Source organism: Pan troglodytes, chromosome 2 (assembly GCF_028858775.2).
Source record: "Pan troglodytes isolate AG18354 chromosome 2, NHGRI_mPanTro3-v2.0_pri, whole genome shotgun sequence".
Taxonomy (NCBI): domain Eukaryota; kingdom Metazoa; phylum Chordata; class Mammalia; order Primates; family Hominidae; genus Pan; species Pan troglodytes.
In genome coordinates this window covers 50462882-50483512 of record NC_086015.1, presented here as the reverse complement: position 1 = coordinate 50483512, position 20631 = coordinate 50462882, and the positions used below count along the sequence as shown (strand labels likewise).

At 47.9% G+C, this 20631-nt stretch overlaps 1 protein-coding gene across 2 annotated transcripts in view; it reads left to right on the top strand.

Annotated features, from left to right (window-relative positions):
- Positions 1-4697: 4697 nt before the first annotated feature.
- Positions 4698-20631, top strand: part of LTF (lactotransferrin) — a 29045-nt gene continuing 13111 nt past the window's right edge. Inside the window, exons 1-8 of one of the 2 annotated variants that reach the window (XM_516417.7) lie at positions 4698-4976; positions 9982-10148; positions 13396-13504; positions 13816-13998; positions 14352-14499; positions 15435-15490; positions 19114-19292; positions 19758-19932. In XM_516417.7, the coding sequence (XP_516417.2) occupies positions 4934-4976; positions 9982-10148; positions 13396-13504; positions 13816-13998; positions 14352-14499; positions 15435-15490; positions 19114-19292; positions 19758-19932 (1060 nt within the window). In that variant the 5' untranslated portion in view covers positions 4698-4933. Of the gene's footprint in view, positions 4977-6144; positions 6357-9981; positions 10149-13395; positions 13505-13815; positions 13999-14351; positions 14500-15434; positions 15491-19113; positions 19293-19757; positions 19933-20631 lie in introns of those variants that run through there. The other variant, XM_001150377.7, reaches the window with a different exon arrangement.

The following is a 20631-nucleotide window of genomic DNA, read 5'->3' as shown; positions in this document are numbered from 1 at the left end:
CCAGAAACGTTCCCAGACTCTCAGGGCCTTTGGCTGTCCTCAAAAGGGCTAATGTGGGGCCAAATGTGAGGGCCTTTCTCTCAAGGTCATTGTCTGTGTTGGGATCTTGTGGGGACTTGGGTGGGTAGACACACAGGCAGCTCTCCATCCCTCTCTTTCTCCTTCTCCCCCATTCTCTGCCCCTCTCTCCAGGGTGATCAGCAAATAAATGATCAATACTAAGACACCAAGGCCCTAAGAAGTCACTGGATGGGGTCCCGGGTGGATTTCTAGCTCTACTGTCCACTGGCTGTGAGACCACGAACAGGGTGCATTGCCCAAGTCCACTCAGCTGGAAACAGGTATAATAAGCACCTTTTGGTATTTCCAGAGCATCAGAAGCCAGCTGATGTGTGGAAGGGGCCAGGCAGGGCCTGCTTCACGGAAGGTTCAATTCTTGCCAGGTTCCCTTTGTGCTGAGATCCCTGGGCCTCAGTCCCTGCACCCTGAGCTCTCAGAGGGTTCTTGGCTCATGGAGGAGAAAGCCCCTGGCTGTGGGCCTAATGGGAGACTCAGGGATAGCAGTTGTATCTCACTCACTGTGTGACCTCAGGCGACACTCAGAGTACCTGTTTTTAGAATGGAAAGAGTGACTGTCTTAACTCACAGAGTCGTTGTTAAAGCCGTGTGAAACAAAGTCACTGACAGCACTATTTGGATTTTAAAATGTCATCCAAATATTAAAGATTATTATCCTATTTCTCTGCTAGGGATGGCACAGCCACCCATACACAAACACACCCACACTAATGTGGACACTGCATGCCACCAAACGGTGATGAACGTAGGCAGCTGTGTGCTGGTCAACTGGCCCTCTGGGGGTGTGGAAGGAGGAAGCCCTGATTTAGAGCATTTGCTAATTCCATGGCATAAATACATCGACTATGCCTGATATCAAGCTGCCATCAGTTAACCCACCCCAAATCCCTAAATATTTAACAAGTGGCTCTCAAGTCAGCAATCTCTCACCCCTGGCAGGGAAAAGATACAGGGCCCAAGGTCTCCCATCTGCCAAGCTATTGTCCAAGCGTGAGTTGATGTCTCAGGAAGGCCTTTTCTGCCTTATCCCACTTGAAGCCAGTTCTACTCAGATCTCACACTTCCTTCCCAACACTCTTCTTGGGGTTTGAAGCTAGAGGCTCATAGAGGGCAGGATGTGAGGTTTACTGGCTTGCAGGGATGACTTAGGTTGGCCAGAGACTGTTGCCTGCTGATGGGGCTTGGGCCTGCAATTCTGTAAAGGCTCCCTGGAGGAGTTTTGAGGGTGGGGGCAGAGCAGGGTTAGGAGGAAGGGAGTCAGCCTCACACACCTGCCTGTTGAACACTAGCTCTTGCCACTGCATGGCAGTTTCCACAGCAGCTACCTTCTTTGTGCTCCTTAAACTCATGTTACTGTCTCAGCATTTGGAAACCTGCATTCTGCTTCCCTGCAGGCTCTTTGAGATCTGACCCAACTCCTGGCACGTTGGAGATGTCCCATAGACCAGTGTTGAATGAATGGATAAGTTAATGAGTCCATGTACACAGGCTTTGGCATGGCCTGGCTTAGCCAGCCCTGACCCTCACTATCCTTCAGACCCAACACATTACAAACAGGATCCTTTGTCCCTTTCTTAGCCTGTTCCTCCTCCTCATTTATTCATTCCTTCAACAGATATTGATCATCAAGTGCCTATAACATGCACAGAGCTAACTGGCCAAAGGATTTGAGGGTGCCTCTGCGGCTCTTTGGTGGGTTTGGTGGAAAGCGGTAGGAAATATGAGAAAAGGTTCAGGGTTGGAGGGACTGGGAGAGTTGCATTTTTGATGCATTAAATTTAGGCGCCTTCAGGACCTGCAAGAGTACCTTTCCAGAGGCAGATGAACACATGATGTGGAGCTCAGGATAGAGGAGGAGGATTTTGTTAATCCTTCTTCCAACAAGAGTTCCAAGCCATGGCTGGGTGCAATGGTTTATGCCTGTAATTCCAGCACTTTGGGAGGCCAAGGTGGGAGGATTGCTTGAGCCCAGGAGGTCAAGGCTGCAGTGAGCTGTGATTGCACCACCACTGCATACCAGCCTAGGTGACAGAGGGAGACCCTGTCGGTAAAAAAAAAAAAAAAAAAAAAGAAAAGAAAAGAAAAGAAAAAAAGAATTCCTGGCCAGAAAGCCAGAGGGAACTTTTGTTGTCCCTAGTGCTCAGGTAATTGGTCACTGGGTTCATGCTCCCAAGCCTTTACTTGTTTGGTTGTTTACTTTACAGAATGCTCTACCTGTAGAAATCCCACTCTTCCTTCAGGTACCCAGGCTAAATCTTCCTGGAGTTCTCCTGGAGCCCTCATGATGGGTGCTGGTCATTCCTCCTCTGGGCCCTCACACTCACTTGCTTTATGCTGCTTGGCCTCTTCTTAGGGAGCCTCTGTGATAGAAGTGCGTTCCTGTGACTGTCCCTCCCACATAGTGCTGTGAGCTCCTGAGGGCAAGGACAGACCCCTCTTCTCTGTCTCTCATGGCATCTACCAGTTCTGGCATGAATGAATGAATGAATGAATGAATGAATGCTGTTAATAGATCAGTGAAACTTCATTGTTTTTTGGGGCAGACTCATCCCCTACATCAGCCTCCTCTGCAAATGGCCTTGAGGGGCTGCTCTGCCTGTGTCCAGATGCACACATCCCTGCCCTGGGGCTGGGCTGTTCCAACAGGCACAGCAGGAAAACAGTCTGCCCTGTTGCCTACCCATGCTGCCTTCAGGGCACTCCTTAAGCTGAGCCTCTTGGTAGTGCCCCCAGGTTCTCTGTGTTCTTGCCAACACTGTAACATACTTAAGAGGGCCCAGGGCCCTCTGACCTCCCAGTCATCCTTTTTTTTAATTTGGACTCAGAAAAAGAGACATGGGTTATGATGTTTCTTAATTCTTTTATAATGATGAAAAGGCAAAGTCTTATTGCCAATTTAGGTACAAAGATGCTTCAGCACTCCTGGGAATTAGTCAATTTTGTATTTCTTCAGTATTTTTGAAAGAACTTATTGCAATTATTGATGATGGCAACTTTAAATGGTGCAATATCATGTTTCCAAACAATGAGAGACCTTGGATCTGTGACCCCAAAACCCAGCTGGTGATTCTAGCACCAAATCTCAGACCCCAGTCTCATGGCAGGCAAACATGATCCCTGATTAGCCTCCACCCTGTGCCTTGTCAGGATCATGCCCAGAAATGGAGGGGCTCCCCAGCCTCCTTAATGGCCTCTCCACCTTGGGCTGAGCCTGCTTCTCCATGGCTAGGTGCCCACTGCATGCTCACTCTTGGCAGAGCTGGCTCCCTGGGGCATTGCCTATCTGCTCCAGGAAATGCTTTTTAGTACCAAGTAGTCTAAGCAGAGTCAAGATCAGCTTTTCAGAATAAGCAGATTTCAGAGTCACATATTGGTCAGACTCACCTGCCAAGAAAGGTGTTCAGGTGACCTATTATTTCCCTCACTGTTAGTACCTTTTTTCTTCACTTAGTTACCCTTTTTTTTTTTGGTGGGGGTTACAGAGTCTTACTCTATTGCCCAGGCTGCAGTGCAGTGACATGATCATGGCTCACTGCCACCTTCATCTCCCAGGCTCAAATGGTCCTCCCACTTTAGCCTCCCAAGTAGCTGGGACCATAGGCATACACCACCATGCTGGGCTAATTTTTGTATTTTTTGTAGAGATGGGGGTTTCCCTATGTTGCCCAGGCTAGTCTTGAACTCCTGGGCTCAAGCGATCCTCCCATCTTGGCCTCCCAAAGTGCTGGGATTACAGGCATGAGCCACTGTGCCCTGCCTAGTTACTCTTGGGCTAAGTTCACATCCATACACACAGGATATTCTTTCTGAGGCCCCCAATGTGTCCCACAGGCACCATGCTGTATGTGACACTCCCCTAGAGATGGATGTTTAGTTTGCTTCCAACTGATTAATGGCATGCAGTGGTGCCTGGAAACATTTGTACCTGGGCTGCTGTGTGTCATGGGAATGTATTTACGAGATGTATTCTTAGAAGCAGTATTCTAGCTTTTGAATTTTAAAATCTGACATTTATGGCGATTGTTAAAATGAGGTTACCATTTCCTACTGAATACTATCAACACCAAAAAAGAAGAAGGAGGAGATGGAGAAAAAAAAGACAAAAAAAAAAAAAAAAAAAAAAGTGGTAGGGCATCTTAGCCATAGGGCATCTTTCCCATTGGCAAACAAGAACATGGAACCAGCCTTGGGTGGTGGCCATTCCCCTCTGAGGCCCCTGTCTGTTTTCTGGGAGCTGTATTGTGGGTCTCAGCAGGGCAGGGAGATACCCCATGGGCAGCTTGCCTGAGACTCTGGGCAGCCTCTCTTTTCTCTGTCAGCTGTCCCTAGGCTGCTGCTGGGGGTGGTTGGGTCATCTTTTCAACTCTCAGCTCACTGCTGAGCCAAGGTGAAAGCAAATCCACCTGCCCTAACTGGCTCCTAGGCACCTTCAAGGTCATCTGCTGAAGAAGATAGCAGTCTCACAGGTCAAGGCAATCTTCAAGTAAAGACCCTCTGCTCTGTGTCCTGCCCTCTAGAAGGCACTGAGACCAGAGCTGGGACAGGGCTCAGGGGGCTGCGACTCCTAGGGGCTTGCAGACTAGTGGGAGAGAAAGAACATCGCAGCAGCCAGGCAGAACCAGGACAGGTGAGGTGCAGGCTGGCTTTCCTCTCGCAGCGCGGTGTGGAGTCCTGTCCTGCCTCAGGGCTTTTCGGAGCCTGGATCCTCAAGGAACAAGTAGACCTGGCCGCGGGGAGTGGGGAGGGAAGGGGTGTCTATTGGGCAACAGGGCGGGGCAAAGCCCTGAATAAAGGGGCGCAGGGCAGGCGCAAGTGGCAGAGCCTTCGTTTGCCAAGTCGCCTCCAGACCGCAGACATGAAACTTGTCTTCCTCGTCCTGCTCTTCCTCGGGGCCCTCGGTGAGTGCAGGTGCCTGGGGGCGCGAGCCGCCTGATGGGCGTCTCCTGCGCCCTGTCTGCTAGGCGCTTTGGTCCCTGTGACCAGTTGGCTGGGCGCGGGGTCTCTGCGCCCCGCGGTCCCAGCGCCTACAGCCGGGAGGCGGCCCGGACGCGGGGCCAGTCTCTTTCCCACATGGGGAGGAACAGGAGCTGGGCTCCTCAAGCCGGATCGGGGCACGCCTAGCTCTGCGCAGAGCTTCTCAAAAGGCCTCCCAGGCCCCTGTCCTTTGTGTCCCGCCTAAGGATTTGGTCCCCATTGTATTGTGACATGCGTTTTACCTGGCAGGAAAGTGAGGCTCAGAGAGGGTGAGCGACTAGCTCAAGGACCCTAGTCCAGATCCTAGCTCCTGCGAGGACTGTGAGACCCCAGCAAGACCGAGCCTTTATGAGACTTAGTTTCTTCACTTAAAGAAACGGCCTAACCATGGATCCACAGGGTTGTGAGGAGGAGATGGGGCATTCGCACACCTTCCGTGGCAGAGGGGTGTGGAGGGGTGCAGTGCTCCTGATGGAACCCTGTGTCAGAGGGTTTGAGAGGGAAATGTCAGCCGAACAGAAGGAAGGAGTAGAAGGAAGGAAACAATTGTCAGTTCCATAACCAAAGTAATTTCTCGGGTGCTCAGAGGGCACTCCCCAGCGCTGCACATTAGTGACCTAAATGCGTGAGTGCGGAGTTCCCTGCAGCACCGGGAGGGGAAGGTCCCAGGCCGCAGCAGAAAGGGCTGTGATGGGCATCAGGACCTAGGCAGTGGGAGGGGCACAGTGAAAGCCCAGGTGTCACACCTCCCCAGCCCAGTGCAGCCTCCACTTGTCTTACGGCATCTACCTAAGGCTGGGAGCTTCCTGGATGGAAGTGGTGGCGGTGGATAGAGAGCAGCAGTGGGAGCCCAAACCCATCCTTGTCCCTGCCCTTCTGGTCTCCTGCTCCAAATACCTTCCCATGGGTGTTGGTCATCCTTCTCTTCTCTAAGACAGATTGGGACTGGCCAGGACCCGACTGTTCTCTTCCCCTCAAGCTCCCTGGCAAGTGGCCTGTTGCACAGGGTTAGGGCCACCTGGGAGGGGCAGGAGAGGAAGGAAACCTTGCCTTCCTGGAAGTGGTCATGGGCTGTGGTCCAGGATTCTGGCTCAGAGTTGCACCACTGGGTTTTATATTCACTTGGATCTTTAGTTGTTTTGGCGCCTACTGAGGTCTGAAGTTTGAATCCTGCAGTCAATTGGGATGGTGGCTTGTACCCCAAAGTGCCATTGCAACCCTTGTTCTTCCTGAGGAAAGGGTGGCAGTTGCCCTATGGAATTCCTGCCCTGCTCCCCGTGGGTGTCCAGGCTGACAGAAGTTGGGTGAGTGGGGCCAGCTGGATCTAAGCCGTGTGAGCATTGGGTGGAGGAGTCTGTCTGCTTAGCCCTGGAGCCATGGGCTGGGAGGCACTCATGAGGTTTCCCATCAGTCTGAGCAGTCTGCTTGGGCCCTATCATGAGCTGTGTGGGTAGGTGGGGAGAGTAACTCCTGTCCTGGCCCCTGCCTTCGAGGCCAGCGCACTGCATGTCTGCCCAGAATGTGTGTTTTAGCCAGTGTCCAGCCAGGTCCAGTGGGCAGCATCTGAGTGCCTGACACTGAATACAAGTGCTGGGTTGAAGATTTTGGAGGGGCCAGACCTAGACCTGCTTCAGGGGGTCACATAGCTCCAGAGCTGGGAGGTAAGAGCTTGTGGGTCACACAGCTCCAGAGCTGGGAGGTAAGAGCATGGAGACTTCACCTGGTGTTTGGGGGGCTGGGGACTGGGAATCCTGGAAGGGAGCTCAGCGGTCCTTTAGTCACTCTGGTTCAGCTCCTCTTAGGGGAAGAAATGAACTCTGCCCACAGATTCCTGTCATTGCTCAGCCCCCACCTCCGACTTGAGGCATGGTCTTCCATTTTACTCTCTCCCTTCACCCCCAGAACCCACCCATTACCAAGCCGATTTCTGATACCAGCTCCCTGCCCCCTTCTCTGTTCTCAGTGCTGTCCCCCCTCTCCACTCAGACTAGCCCTTCCCTGGTGCCTTCCTTGGCCACAGCTTCTCTGCCTGTTCCCAGGTCTCAGTTCACTCTGCCCCTGCCCTAGGGAGAGTCTCCCGTGAGTCACAGCTTCACTGCATCCTGAATAAGACCTCCCTGGATCAGCATTGGAGACTTTCTAGGATCTGACCCAGACCCTTTTCTAGCCCCATCTCCAACCTGTCTCTAACTTTGCCAACCTAAATAGGCAGGCTAGCCCAGTGGTAATTGTAGGGGAGTTTAGTGCCTGACTGCTTAGGTTCGAGTCCTAGATCCAACACTTACTTATTAGCTATGGGAACTTCCACAAGCCACATAACTAGTTAAAGCCATAGCTCCCTCCCCTGGAGAATGGAGAGGTTGGCAGAATTCACAATACAGAGGAGCTGTGGCAACTAATGGAGACACGTATGTCTCCATTAGCTGGTATTTGTTTGGTATTTGTTCTCTTTTAACACATCCACCATTCTTAGCTTCCTCGTTTTGGATTTTTGCCTCTCCAGTGAGAAGTGAAATCTGGTCCTGTCCGCTTACACATTCCTTGCGTGACACACAGTGCTGTTTATACAGCAGGCATCCAGTTAATGCTCACTGGGTCACAAATGGCTGCATCTGATTGGGTTAATTCTCAGTGTGGGATAGTTCTATAAAGGCTTCCAAGGCAAGATTATATTCCCTGGGATTTCCCCGGGATGAGGGTGGATGAAGGGGGAGTATGGCAGCTAGGTGTCCCCAAACCCCTGCAGACTCAGCCAGGGAGCTACAGGCCTCTTGCCCACCCAAGGGCCATGGGTGGCTCTCACCATAAGGGGATGGCTCAGAAACAGGAGACAGCAGAGGCTGAACATTCTACCCCATAGCACATCCAAAGGGCAGAGGGCTTTTACAACTGTGTGTTTATTTTATTTTTTTGTTTGTTTGTTTTTTGTTTTAGTTTTTGGTAACAGCTTTACTGAGGTACATTTTCTGTATCATAAAAAAATCACCTATTTGCGTACAATTCAATGAGTTTCAGTAACCTTACCGAGTGTGCAACTATCACCATAAATCTGTTTTAGAACACTTTTATCCCCCCCAGTAAAGGTCCCTCATGCCTGTTTATAGTTAATCCTCATTTCTACCCCAGCATCAGACAACCACTAATCTATTTTCTTGTCTCCATAAATTTGCCTTTTCTGGACATTTCATTCAAATGGAATCATACAGCATGTGGTCTCTTGTGTCTGGCTTCCTTCACTGAGCATAACTGAGGCTTGTTCATGTTGTGGGGCATGCCAGTAGTTCTTCTCACTGCTGAGTAATATTCCATTGAATGGATGTACATTCACCAGTTATTGGACATTTAGGTTGTTTCCAGTTTTCTACTATTCTAAATAACACTGCTATGAATATTCATGCACAAGCCTTTATGTATGATAGGCTTTTATAATATTTCTTCTGGCTATATGCCTAGAAGTGCAATTGTTGGGTCCTATTGGAACTCTGTGCTTCACATTTTGAGAAGCTGCCAACCTGTTTTACAAAGTGGCTGGTCATTTTACATTCTCAGCAATGTATGAGGGTTTCCACTTCTCCACATCCTCATCGATATGTGTCATTGTCTGTTTTAGCTATTATAACCTGTTTAGTGGCTCTGAAATGATATTTCGTTGCATTTTCAATTTGCATTTTTGACTAATGATATTGAGCACTTTTCATGTGCTTATTGTCCATTCATATATCTTCTTTGGTAAAATGTCTGTCCTTATCATTTACCCATCATGTACTAAATCCTTTTTGATGTTATACTATCTAGCATTATGTTCTTAATTTCATTTTTAGATTGTTCTGTGCTGTATGCAAAAATATGATCAATTTTTGTATATTGATCTTGTATCCTGTGGCCTGGCTGTACTTGTTTATTAATTCTAATAGTACTTTGTAGATTCTTCAGTATTTTCTACATAGAAGATCATGTTATCTGAAAGTAAAGTCAGTTTTACTTCTTTCTTTCCAATATGGGTGTCTCATTTCTTTTCTTGCCTTATTGCTGTGACTAGAATCTCTAGCACTGTTGAATAGAAGAGTTGAGTGTGGACACTCTCTCATCATTCCTGATCTTAGGTGGAAAGCAGTCAGTCTTTCACCATTTTAGTATGATGTTCATTGCAGGTTTTTTGTGGATGCCTTTTATCAGGCAACCAGGTGAGTAAATTCAATGCATCTTCCTCCCTAATTACATGGATTTGAGCAACAAAAGCAGGCTCAACAGAAGAACCAGTATTTGAGCAAAAAAAGCAGGCTCAACAGGAGCACCAGTCTTTCTGTACAGAGTGAATGGTGGTAGCTCAGGCACACCAACCAACTGATTTGTCCCCATTGACATTGACTTACCATTTACCTCAGCTACCAACCGAGTCAGGTATATTTTCCCCTGTTCTCTTGGCATTCCCTGGGAAGAGATTTATGCACAAAACAATCTAGAGAGACCTGGATTCTCAGCTGGGCTCTGCACTGCTGAGTGGCGAGTCACTCAGCCTCCTTAGGAGCCAATTTCCACATCAATAAAACAGGAGCAATGACTCCTTTCCTGCCTACCTTCCAGGTTCAAAGTGGGCAAAGCTGGTAGAAGAATTCCATAACTGGTCTGAGGGATCACCATCATTTTTTAAGTGGTAGGAAACATGTCAAAGTCATAGGAATAAAAATAATCTAGAGGGACTTTCTCCTTTAATTTATTGAGAACCACAGACCTCTAGCCAATGCAGAGATCCTATTAGTCCAGCAAGATGCCTCCACTTGTGGAGAATGGCTGGACATAGCCATGAAATGGAGAGGGAAGGAGGGCAGCCGAGAGAGAGGGAGGAGTCTGGAAAACTCCATCAGAGGGTGCGGTGGTCACCCCCTCAGTCAGTGGTTGAATCCTTACTCCTTGGCCCCTCTCTCCCAGGACTGTGTCTGGCTGGCCCTAGGAGAAGGAGTGTTCAGTGGTGCACTGTATCCCAACCCGAGGCCACAAAATGCTTCCGATGGCAAAGGAATATGAGAAGAGTGCGTGGCCCTCCTGTCAGCTGCATAAAGAGAGACTCCCCCATCCAGTGTATCCAGGCCATTGCGGTGAGTCAATGCCGGGTGTTGGTTGGGACCAAGCTGAATGGAAGGGAGAGAGAAATGGAAAAAGATAGAACACGAGCTCTCCTTACTTCCTCTGCTTCACCTGTTGGGCAACGAAGTGGGCAGCCGTCCTCTCTCACAGGGAACTGTGCTATTTTCAGAGCAGAAAGGAAGGAGCTTAAGTCAAGAGACCATGTGTGAGGAACCTGGAGCCTCCACATAAACTATAATAACAACTGTTATTCATTAATAACAACTGTTCCAAAATGAAATGTAAGCAGTTGTATTTGATGAATACATAGGATCAGCAAAAAGCAAAGTTACTCAGAGAGGGAAATCCTCCAAAAGAGTCATGACCTCTAAACCCTGTGAGAAAGAAGCTTGTCCTGGTCACCGTTGCCACATCACATGGCTGGGGCAGGGCCTGCCAGGGTGCTGGGTGTTAGAAAGACTTTCGTCCAAGACACTTTCAGAGAGAGAGAAAAGGGTATCATGACTTGTATATGATTTCTGATTCCTTTTATTTTTTGAGATGTAAGATCTACTGAAATGATTTTTACTCATTCATTCAACAAATATATTCTGTGTACCTGCCATGTGCCATAATCATGTGTACTCAACTCCAGCAGAGTGAATAATTTGCATAAAATTTCCCGAGGCAACTTCATAGGATTATCTTATAAATACAATGGAGTTATTAGAATAGCACTTAGGGAAAAATCTAGTTTAATCAATGTTTTAGGCTATTATTTTACAACTATTACCTGCATACAAACAGTACCAGTGGCTGGGCGCGGTGGCTCACGCCTGTAATTTCAGCACTTTGGAGGCTGAGGTGGGAGGATCACCTGAGGTCAGTAGTTCAAAACCAGGATGGCCAACATGGTGAAACCCTGCCTCTACTAAAAATACAAAAATTAGCTGGGTGTGGTGGCACATGCCTGTATTCCCAGCTACTTACAAGGCTGAGGCAGGAGAATCACTTGAACCCGGGAGGGGGAGGTTGCAGTGAGCCAAGATCATGCTACTGCACTCCAGCCTGGGCGACAAGAGCGAGACTCCATCTCAAAAAACAAAAAACCAGTACCAGCATCTCTTGCTTGTTTAAAATGCAGATTCCTAAGCTCTATTCTAACCTACTCAATCTGAATATATGTGAAAGAAGCCACAAAATCTGCCTTTTAAAATAAGATCCTGTCTAAGGCCATACCACGCTGAATGCGTCTGATCTCGTCTGATCTCGGAAAATAAGATCCCTGTTTGAAATCAGTACTACATACCATTCATTCAAATAAAGTTGAGATAGATTAAATGATTAAAAATAAAACTTGTATTATTGAAAAACTGGGGGGCAGGTTAACTAGCAGAACTGTAGAGGAAATAGAAATCTCTTAAACGATGATCTAAATCATGAAACAAACAGATATTGTAAAATACAGAAAATGTAATTCATAGCCCATAGAAAATATTTAAATAAAAAATTTAGAAAGGACTGGAATGAATGAATATGCACCAGCTCTGACACATGATTACTATTTACACTCTATAAAAGAATAACTCAAGGCCGGGCGTGGTGGCTCACGTCTGTAATCCCAGCACTTTGGGAGGTCAAGGCAGGCAGATCACGAGGTCAGGAGATCAAGACCATCCTGGCTAAGATGGTGAAACCCCATCTCTACTAAACATACAAAAAAAAAAAAAAAATTAGCCAGGCACGGTGGCACACGCCTGTAGTCCCAGCTACTCAGGAGGCTGAGGCAAGAGAATCGCTTTAACCTGGGAGGTGGAGGTTGCAGTGAGCTGAGATGGTGCCACTGCACTCCAGCCTGGGTGACTCCGCTCGAAAAAATAAATAAATAAAAGAATAACCCAAATTGGAAAAAATGTAGAATCATAGAAGAAAAATGATATGAACAGAGTTACCAGTAAGAGGGAATTCATAATTAATAAAAAATACTTGTGAGATGTTCCCCTTACTAATCAGACCTGAGCGATTTGTTAGTACTCACATTTTCTATAGTAATAACAGCTAATAGAATGATAGCCTGCCCTGCTGGTGATTCAAGAGTGAAGCTGGTCCTCACGGTCAGTGCCATTCTGAATTGGTATTATAAGTCTTCTGGAAGCAGAATGGCAATGGCAGCCAGGGTCACAGGGGGAAACATGCTCCTCATCTGGGGGATTCCACCCTCAGGTGCCTACCCAAGGACACAAGTGGTCACAAGGAAAAACACTGAGGACAAAGATATTCATGAAAATACAGTCCTCACAGGCAACAGTTAGAAATAAACTCAAGTGCTAAACATTGGGGGAAATTATTCAATACACAATAGAACACCCACATTATGAGAAAACATTATGCTGTCTACAAAATCAGTAAAGGCTCTGCAGAAGTTAGAAAATGTATCCAGTTTTAGATGAATAAGCAGTCCACAAAATATGATGTATCCCAGGGGTCCCCACCACCTGGCCGCGGACTGGTACCGGTTGATGGCCTGTTAGGAACTAGACCTCAGAGCAGGAGGTGAGCGGAGGGCCAGTGAGCATGACTGCCTGAGCTCCACCTCCTCTCAGATCAGCGGCGGCATTAGATTCTCATAGGAGTGTGAACCCTAGTGTGAACTGTGCATGAGAGGGATCTAGGTTGCACTCCCTATGAGAATCCAATGCCTGATCATCAGAGGTGGAACAGTTTCATCCCAAAACCATTCCCCATCTGTCTGTGGAAAAATTACATTCCCTGAAACTGGTCCTTGGTGGCAAAAAAGTTGGGGATCACTAAACTGTCCCACATTGCAAACCAAAGAAATATGTAGTCATGTGGGAAGCAATGTGCTGAAGCGGAGGAACACGGTTTCTTATGAAAATTTTAGGATATCTTAATAACTATATTTTCTATCCAATAAAACAGAACTTAAAAGAAATGAATATAGAGCAAAAATAGAAAGTATCTAGAACAAACGACTTCAAATATAGATGACTGTGAGGGGTGTGATCGGGAGAGTGACACAGGCAGGCAGAGGAGAAAGAGGGCAGGGGCCAGTCTCAGGACTTAGAGGGCTGGTGCTCACTGTCCCAAAACAGGGGTCCTTGGCTCTCACCATCTCTCATAGGAAGAGAGGGGACAGGATGGAAAGCGGACCCCTTTGACGACCCTTCCAGCCATGGAGACTTTTTGAGGTCCTGAAGTCCCACTTGCTGGGTTTGGGTGAGTTTTCTGCTGAAGCCAGTCTGGCCTCTTTACTTTCAGGAAAACAGGGCCGATGCTGTGACCCTTGATGGCGGTTTCATATACGAGGCAGGCCTGGCCCCCTACAAACTGCGACCTGTAGCGGCGGAAGTCTATGGGACCGAAAGACGTGAGTTCTGCCTGGGGACCCAAATGCCACGGTGGCCTCAGCCTGTGCCCTGAGCTCTGTGGATTGAGAGTGGGGGAACATGTGGAGGTGGAGTCTCGGTCACATCACACATGTAGGGAATGGAGTCGCTGGGCTCTGGGCCAGATGAAGGACGTTCCTCCTGACGCTGACCCATGAGAGGAGGACACACGTGAGCTGTGAGGAAACTGCAGCACAGCATTCCCCCTTCCCACCGGAGACTTTTCAGGATGGGTTGTTTTTGTCCCTCTTGTCCAGGCTAAGAGCTTTCAATTCTGTCTGCCCCTTTGCAGAGCCACGAACTCACTATTATGCCGTGGCTGTGGTGAAGAAGGGCGGCAGCTTTCAGCTGAACGAACTGCAAGGTCTGAAGTCCTGCCACACAGGCCTTCGCAGGACCGCTGGATGGACTGTCCCTATAGGGACACTTCGTCCATTCTTGAATTGGACGGGTCCACCTGAGCCCATTGAGGCAGGTAAGATGGCTGGGGTATAGTGAGTGGCCTCAGGCAGGGGGCTCTATTCCAGTTGTAAGCACAGGCCACACAGATCATGCAGGTGAAAGTGTGGGATGAATCAAGGTGGGGGTGAGGCTGGCCAGCTTGTAACATCCTGCTGGCAGGATCCGTTACCCCAGCAGCCCTTGGGAGGCACAGCTGAGTCTGCTCTCAGCAGAGGTGCATGTCTCGAGCTCCCAGCCCCATGACAGAGTCTCTCCTGCAGGGGTGGAGAAAGGGGCCTTGCCCACGGAGACCTCAGGATGGGAGGTGTAACCTGCTGTGACCAGGGCTGGCTCACACTCTGTGGTCCACTTCTCTGTGTTTAACAGCTGTGGCCAGGTTCTTCTCAGCCAGCTGTGTTCCCGGTGCAGATAAAGGACAGTTCCCCAACCTGTGTCGCCTGTGTGCGGGGACAGGGGAAAACAACTGTGCCTTCTCCTCCCAGGAACCGTACTTCGGCTACTCTGGTGCCTTCAAGTGAGTGACCCTGTCCCCTTCTCTTCAGTGGCCAAGTGTCCCTTGGCCTCAGGCCGGGAGGCCTTTTCTCTGGCCCCACATAGAGCCCAGCCTGCTCTTGGGGATGAGAGGAGGTCTGGTTCTCCTACTGCTGTGTATCCAAAGAGAGTGCAGGCCTGCCCAGTGTGTGTTCCCCTCCAGCCTTCCGGGCCCAACTGTGCCCCCAACTTCTCACCAGCCCCACGGACAGTCACTGTGGCTGTGGGCCCTCCTGTTACCTCAGAGAGCCCTGAATCCAACTTGGCTGCCCTGTTGTCCTGGGTTCCTCATACTAATTTCTGCCACCTCCCTAACCACAGCAGGACTGAAGGCATCTTGTCATGAGATGTCCAGTCCTGGCTCCTGGTTGGGCAGGACTGCTGCAGTGTCCAGGCTGATGTCCTTCTGCCCACCTGGGCCTCTCCCCATGGCTGAAGGACAGTGAGCAATGCCTGATTCGCCCCCATCCTCTCTGCCCCCACGCGGAGGCTGAGCTCCCCCTTTTCCCATTCTGTCTGCTGGCACTAGCGTATTTTTGCAGAGGGAGGCCTCCACACTTCCCCACTGGCCAGGGCACACCTGCACACTCAGTCCTGAGGGAAACAGCCACATGAACAGTGATGCTAAGGCTTTACTCTCTTGGGTAGAGGCTTCAAAACTCTCCTTTATATAGAAAAAAGTTTTGTCCTCTTAGCCCTCAAAGCAGAAGATGGGGGCCTCTGGCTAGCACCTGAGTCATTCTTCAGTATCTACCTGGAGGGGGCCCCTACCTTCCCAGCTGGGATGCCCCAAAGCTTCAGAGCCCTGCCCTGCAGGGAGTAGAAACCCATAGATGCTGAGTGCCAGGGCTACTGTTCCACAGGGAGGGGCCGGGGAGGGCTGCCTGTGCTTACCCCTGATGGTTTCTCTTTTCACAGGTGTCTGAGAGACGGGGCTGGAGACGTGGCTTTTATCAGAGACAGCACAGTGTTTGGTAAGAGCAGGGTAATGAGCCGTGGGTACTGACCCCTTTTATCTTACTTGATCATGACTCTGACCTTTGAGCTAATTAGATTCCTAAGTTCATGGCAGACCATTTTCAAGATTCCTACAGGGCACAGATCTGATTTTATGATCTTTCCTATTTTAAATGATCAGTTTTCTTCAAACCTCCTGTGCCTACTGCCTTTCTCTTCCCCTCATAGACACCCATGGCTAGGTGCTTGGCAATGCGTCCTCCAAGACACATGTGCTCATGCAGAACAGATTGTGCTGGTTTGTGTTTCTGGTTTCTGGGTTCATAGAGGTTTTAGTGAGCATTAGAAATCCTGCTGCTTGGGTTTTCTGCTCAGCATTTTGTTTTAGAGGTTTATCGGTATTGTTGTATACATGTCTAGCTCAGGGGTCCTAACAGTTGAGGAGTGTTCCGTGGAATACATCCACCTTTTACTTCTCTGTCACCATAGTGATGGACAGAGGTTGTGCTCTCTTTTCCTCTACCACATGCAGCCACACGACTGATACCTTCACCTGTGTTCCTTACTTACCTGCTGGACAGCGTCCCTCCTGGACTTATACTAAAGCAGTTGATGAGTAGGTAGAGGCTAAACACACTGCACCCAGGACTAGTGGACATAAGCTCACTACATTTCATGCAAGACCAATAGAGACAGGGCTACTATATTCCACCCAGGGCCACTAGAGAAAGTGACAGACACCCACATTCACTCAGGACCATCAGAGACACACCCCACATCCACCCAGGACCACCAGAGAAAGAGACAACACCCACATTCACCTAGGACCATCAGAGACAGACCCCGCATTCATCAGAGGCCACCAGAAACAGACCTCCACATGCACCCAGGGCCACCAGAGACAGACCCCACATGCACCCAGGATCACCAAGCTGCTGTCTGGAATGACACTCTGCAAGTGTTCTAATTTCCCCACAACTTCAGTTAGAAGTATTTTTGACTTTCATACTTTTTGTCCGAATGATGGTTGTAATGCAATAGATAGTTCATTTTATTTTTAATTTTCATTTCTCTGACAGCTGGTGAGTTTGATCATTTCAACATATTTGCTAGCCGTTTGGGCTTCCCTTTCTTATTTTGTGACATTTGACTACTTTTTAAATTGAGTTTCACACCTTGTTTCTGCATGATTTTGATTCAAGGACAGAAGTTCCTTCTATCTAGGTATCAAAATATTGCTGATTTTAAACTTTAGTAAAACCTCTTCTCAGTCAAAAATCTGACAACCGTAGTCTCTGTTGATCAAAAATCCTTGATATTGATAAGGTCAAATCCACAAGCCTCACCTTGTTGGTTTGTAGTTTTGAGATCTTTCAAAGATGCCCTTCTTCACACCCAAATCATAATTATTTCCTAAAATAAGATTGAAGATCCCCTTCCTCATCTATTTATATGTGCTCTACCTAGAAAGTCAGATATAGATTTGGCTTTAGCATTTTATCCCCTTTACAGTGAGGCAATTTACCTTACAATAAAAAAAGTATATTTTTTCTGCCATACGTGAAACCAATTCTACACCAAGTTTGTATATATCCAAGTGGACCAGTTTCTGAGCTATTTTATTTCATTGGTGTATTTGCATTTTTTCTGCTTTTGTTACTGTGGCTTACTAATGGGTCTTACTATCTGGTGGAGAGAAAGAGAGAGAGCCAGTGAGAGGAAGAGAGAGAGAATGAGAGAGAGCTCCCTCTCCCCTCTCACTTTATTATTCCTTTTCAAATATACTCAGCTAAAACTTCAGAATTATTTTGTTGAATTTCTGGAAAAAATCATACTTTAATTTTGATTCGAATTGTACTGAATTTAAATTGTTCCATGAAAAATCAGCATATTTATAACATTAAGTTGTCCAGTCCATGGTGATGCTAAATCTCCCCCATTTGATCACACCTCTTTTTAGTTTCTTTGATAGAACTAAAATTTTTCCTTTGTGGGTCTGATGTGTCTTTGTGGGAGGCTAATTATTAGCTACTTAATGGTTTTAGTTGCTATTGTAACATCTTATAGTCCATATTGGTTTCTATTTGGTTATTGTTAATGAGGATAACATCTGATTTTTGTAGGTTGTTCTTATAACTTGTTACTCCTCTGAGTAGTTTTATTAGTTTCTGTTGGTTTCATTGGTTTTTTGTAGATGACGATATCATCTTTTTAAATAAGAGTGTGTCTTTTTCCTCCCAGTGTTTATATCTCACATTTCTTTTGTAAATTGTGTGATCTGGATATCTAGAATTGTGCTGGCATTGTAACAGTGGGCATCCTTGCCTTGTTCCTGATTTTGCAGTGAATGTCTACATTTTCTTCTTTTAGTAAGATTTTTGCTGTAGATTAATGGCATTTATCAAGCCAATAACTTATGGCCAGGCGTGGTGTCTCGCCCCTGTAATCCCAGCACTTTGGGAGACTGAGGCGGGTGGATCACATGAGGTCAGGAGTTCGAGACCAGCCTGGCCAACATGGTGAAACCCCATCTCTATTAAAAATACAAAAATTAGCTGGGCCTGGTGGCGCGTGCTTGTAGTCCCAGCTACTTGGGAGGCTGAGGCAAGAGAATCTCTTGACTCCAGGAGATGGAGGATGCAGTGAGCTGAGATCGCACCACTGCATTCCAGGCTGGGCAACAGAGTGAGACTCCGTCTCAAAACAAACAAAAAAACTTTACCGGTTCTATCTATTACTATTTTTCTGAGGCTGAAAAAAAAAACCACACACAAATAGATGTTGAACACATAAACAATCGTTCTGCATCTATTAAGATGAAGACGATCTCATGGTTTTCTGCCATTAAATGCAGATTACTTTAGTTTTTTTGATGTTCAGCCATTCTTTTATTAATGGAATAAACTGGTAAACCTTCATTCCAATCTATTAGCTTTTTAAATACTCTGTGAGATTGAGTTAGCTAGTACGTTATTTACAATTTTTGCATTTATGTTCGTAAGTAAAATAAACCTTTAATTCTTCCCTCCTATACTTTCTCTGATTTTGACATCAAGGTTGTACTAATCTCATAAAATGACTCGGGCAAGATTTTTTTCACTTTACACATTCTGAAGCAACTTATATATGATATTCCACATTTGCCTGAACTCATTCATAAAACCATTCTTCCCCTTCTTTTGATATACTCAGTGTTGGAAAGTGTCTCACCTTCCTGCCTTATTTCCTGCCTTGTTAACATTTTTGTCATTTTTATTCTTCCCAGAGATGTGAGTAAGGGAGCAACCCTTGGTGGCCCCCTGAGCTTGTCTCTGCAAAGTGACTTTTCCAGGCAGAGATGCCGCAGAAACAGACGGGTCTGGTTTGGCCTCTCTGGCCTGCCAGGCAGCAGCTGCATGGGAACCCCAGGGTGGCCTAAGTGATTTAGGATGAGGATCACACCTCGGCTGCCCCCTGAGGCTTTTGGGGCACTATCTTTACCTTTCTGAGTGTTCTGGAGCAAACCCCTGCCTTTCTGACCCTCAGTTTTGTCAGCTATCTCCCCAAGCTCAAAATTCTATAGGGAGAAGGGGAACTATAGCTCGAGGTTACTGCTGGAGTCGGCTTATCTAGACTCCCTCCCACCTCACCTTCCCTGCAGAGGACCTGTCAGACGAGGCTGAAAGGGACGAGTATGAGTTACTCTGCCCAGACAACACTCGGAAGCCAGTGGACAAGTTCAAAGACTGCCATCTGGCCCGGGTCCCTTCTCATGCCGTTGTGGCACGAAGTGTGAATGGCAAGGAGGATGCCATCTGGAATCTTCTCCGCCAGGCACAGGTATCTTCACCCATGGTCCTCCCCACTTGCTTGGATTTGGGGGGCAGGGAGCAAGGTTTCTTACGTCCCTGACTTCTGACACTCCAGAAGTCCTGTAGCTTTGCTGCAGGATAGCACACTAATGCATTGGGCTGCTTGCCCAGGCTGTACTGTGGACAGCAGAAGCAATGAAACTCTTCTGTCACACGGGCTGACAGCGTCTTATGATGGGAGCAGAAGCAGGGGGTGGTCGATGCAATCTTCTCAGGGCCCAAAGTGCTTGGACCTCAGCAACTCTTCAAAGAATGAGCCATAGCTGAGCTTGGGTCTCCGAGATGGCACAAGTCCTTCTGCAGGAGGGTCTCAACCGAGGCTCCTGCTCTCAGTTAGAATGATCCCAAAGCTCCAGATACTCTTTTTTAACATCATTTTTTTGTTTCCTCCCTATTTACCATTGACACCATAATTCTATTTTTTCTTAATTAGGAAAAGTTTGGAAAGGACAAGTCACCAAAATTCCAGCTCTTTGGCTCCCCTAGTGGGCAGAAAGATCTGCTGTTCAAGGACTCTGCCATTGGGTTTTCGAGGGTGCCCCCGAGGATAGATTCTGGGCTGTACCTTGGCTCCAGCTACTTCACTGCCATCCAGAACTTGAGGAAAAGTGAGTGAGCCCAGGAGGGTCCTGAGGTCCGCCTGGTGTGGTCTTCTACTTCCCAGCAGGTGGCCCTACTTTGTGGCGGTCACTCCTTTTCCCAGACACTGTGGGGTCATCGTGGAGGTTTGATGCAGGTGTGAGTGTCTTCTGTGGATTAGGTCAGGTGTCTCTAAAAGAATAGTCTGGCCACCTGATCAGTGCACGTCAGGCTCCCCAGGCCTGGCAGAAAAATCAATTTGCCTCCTATTAAGTGAGAAACATGAACATGAACAAAGAGAGCCAGGACCCCTCCTGGATGAATCCGGGGGCCTGGATTTACCCACACTTCCCAGGCCCAGACCTTGAACTTAGTTGGGGACACCATGGTGGGGGAACTCAGCTATGGCTCCTTCTCTACTGGGGGGCTGGGGGTGGGAGTCTGGGGGAACCCAGAGGCTGCACCGTAGTTATTGGTGGTGATTGCAGGCGTTAGGGGAAGTCAGGGCTGGGCTCAAGGTCCCCTAGGCCATCTCTTGGGACTGTCACTGGTCTCTGGGTCATGGAGCGTTTATCCTCAGAGACAGAGACAATAGGCGCCTCCTGACTCTAAAGATTAATGGATAGATTAGAAGCCAGAGAACTTCTCCAAAGGGACAGAAATGGGAAACACAGGGAGCTCTGTGGACCTGAAGAAGGGGCTTGGAGCTGAGAAGTGGAGGAGGAGAG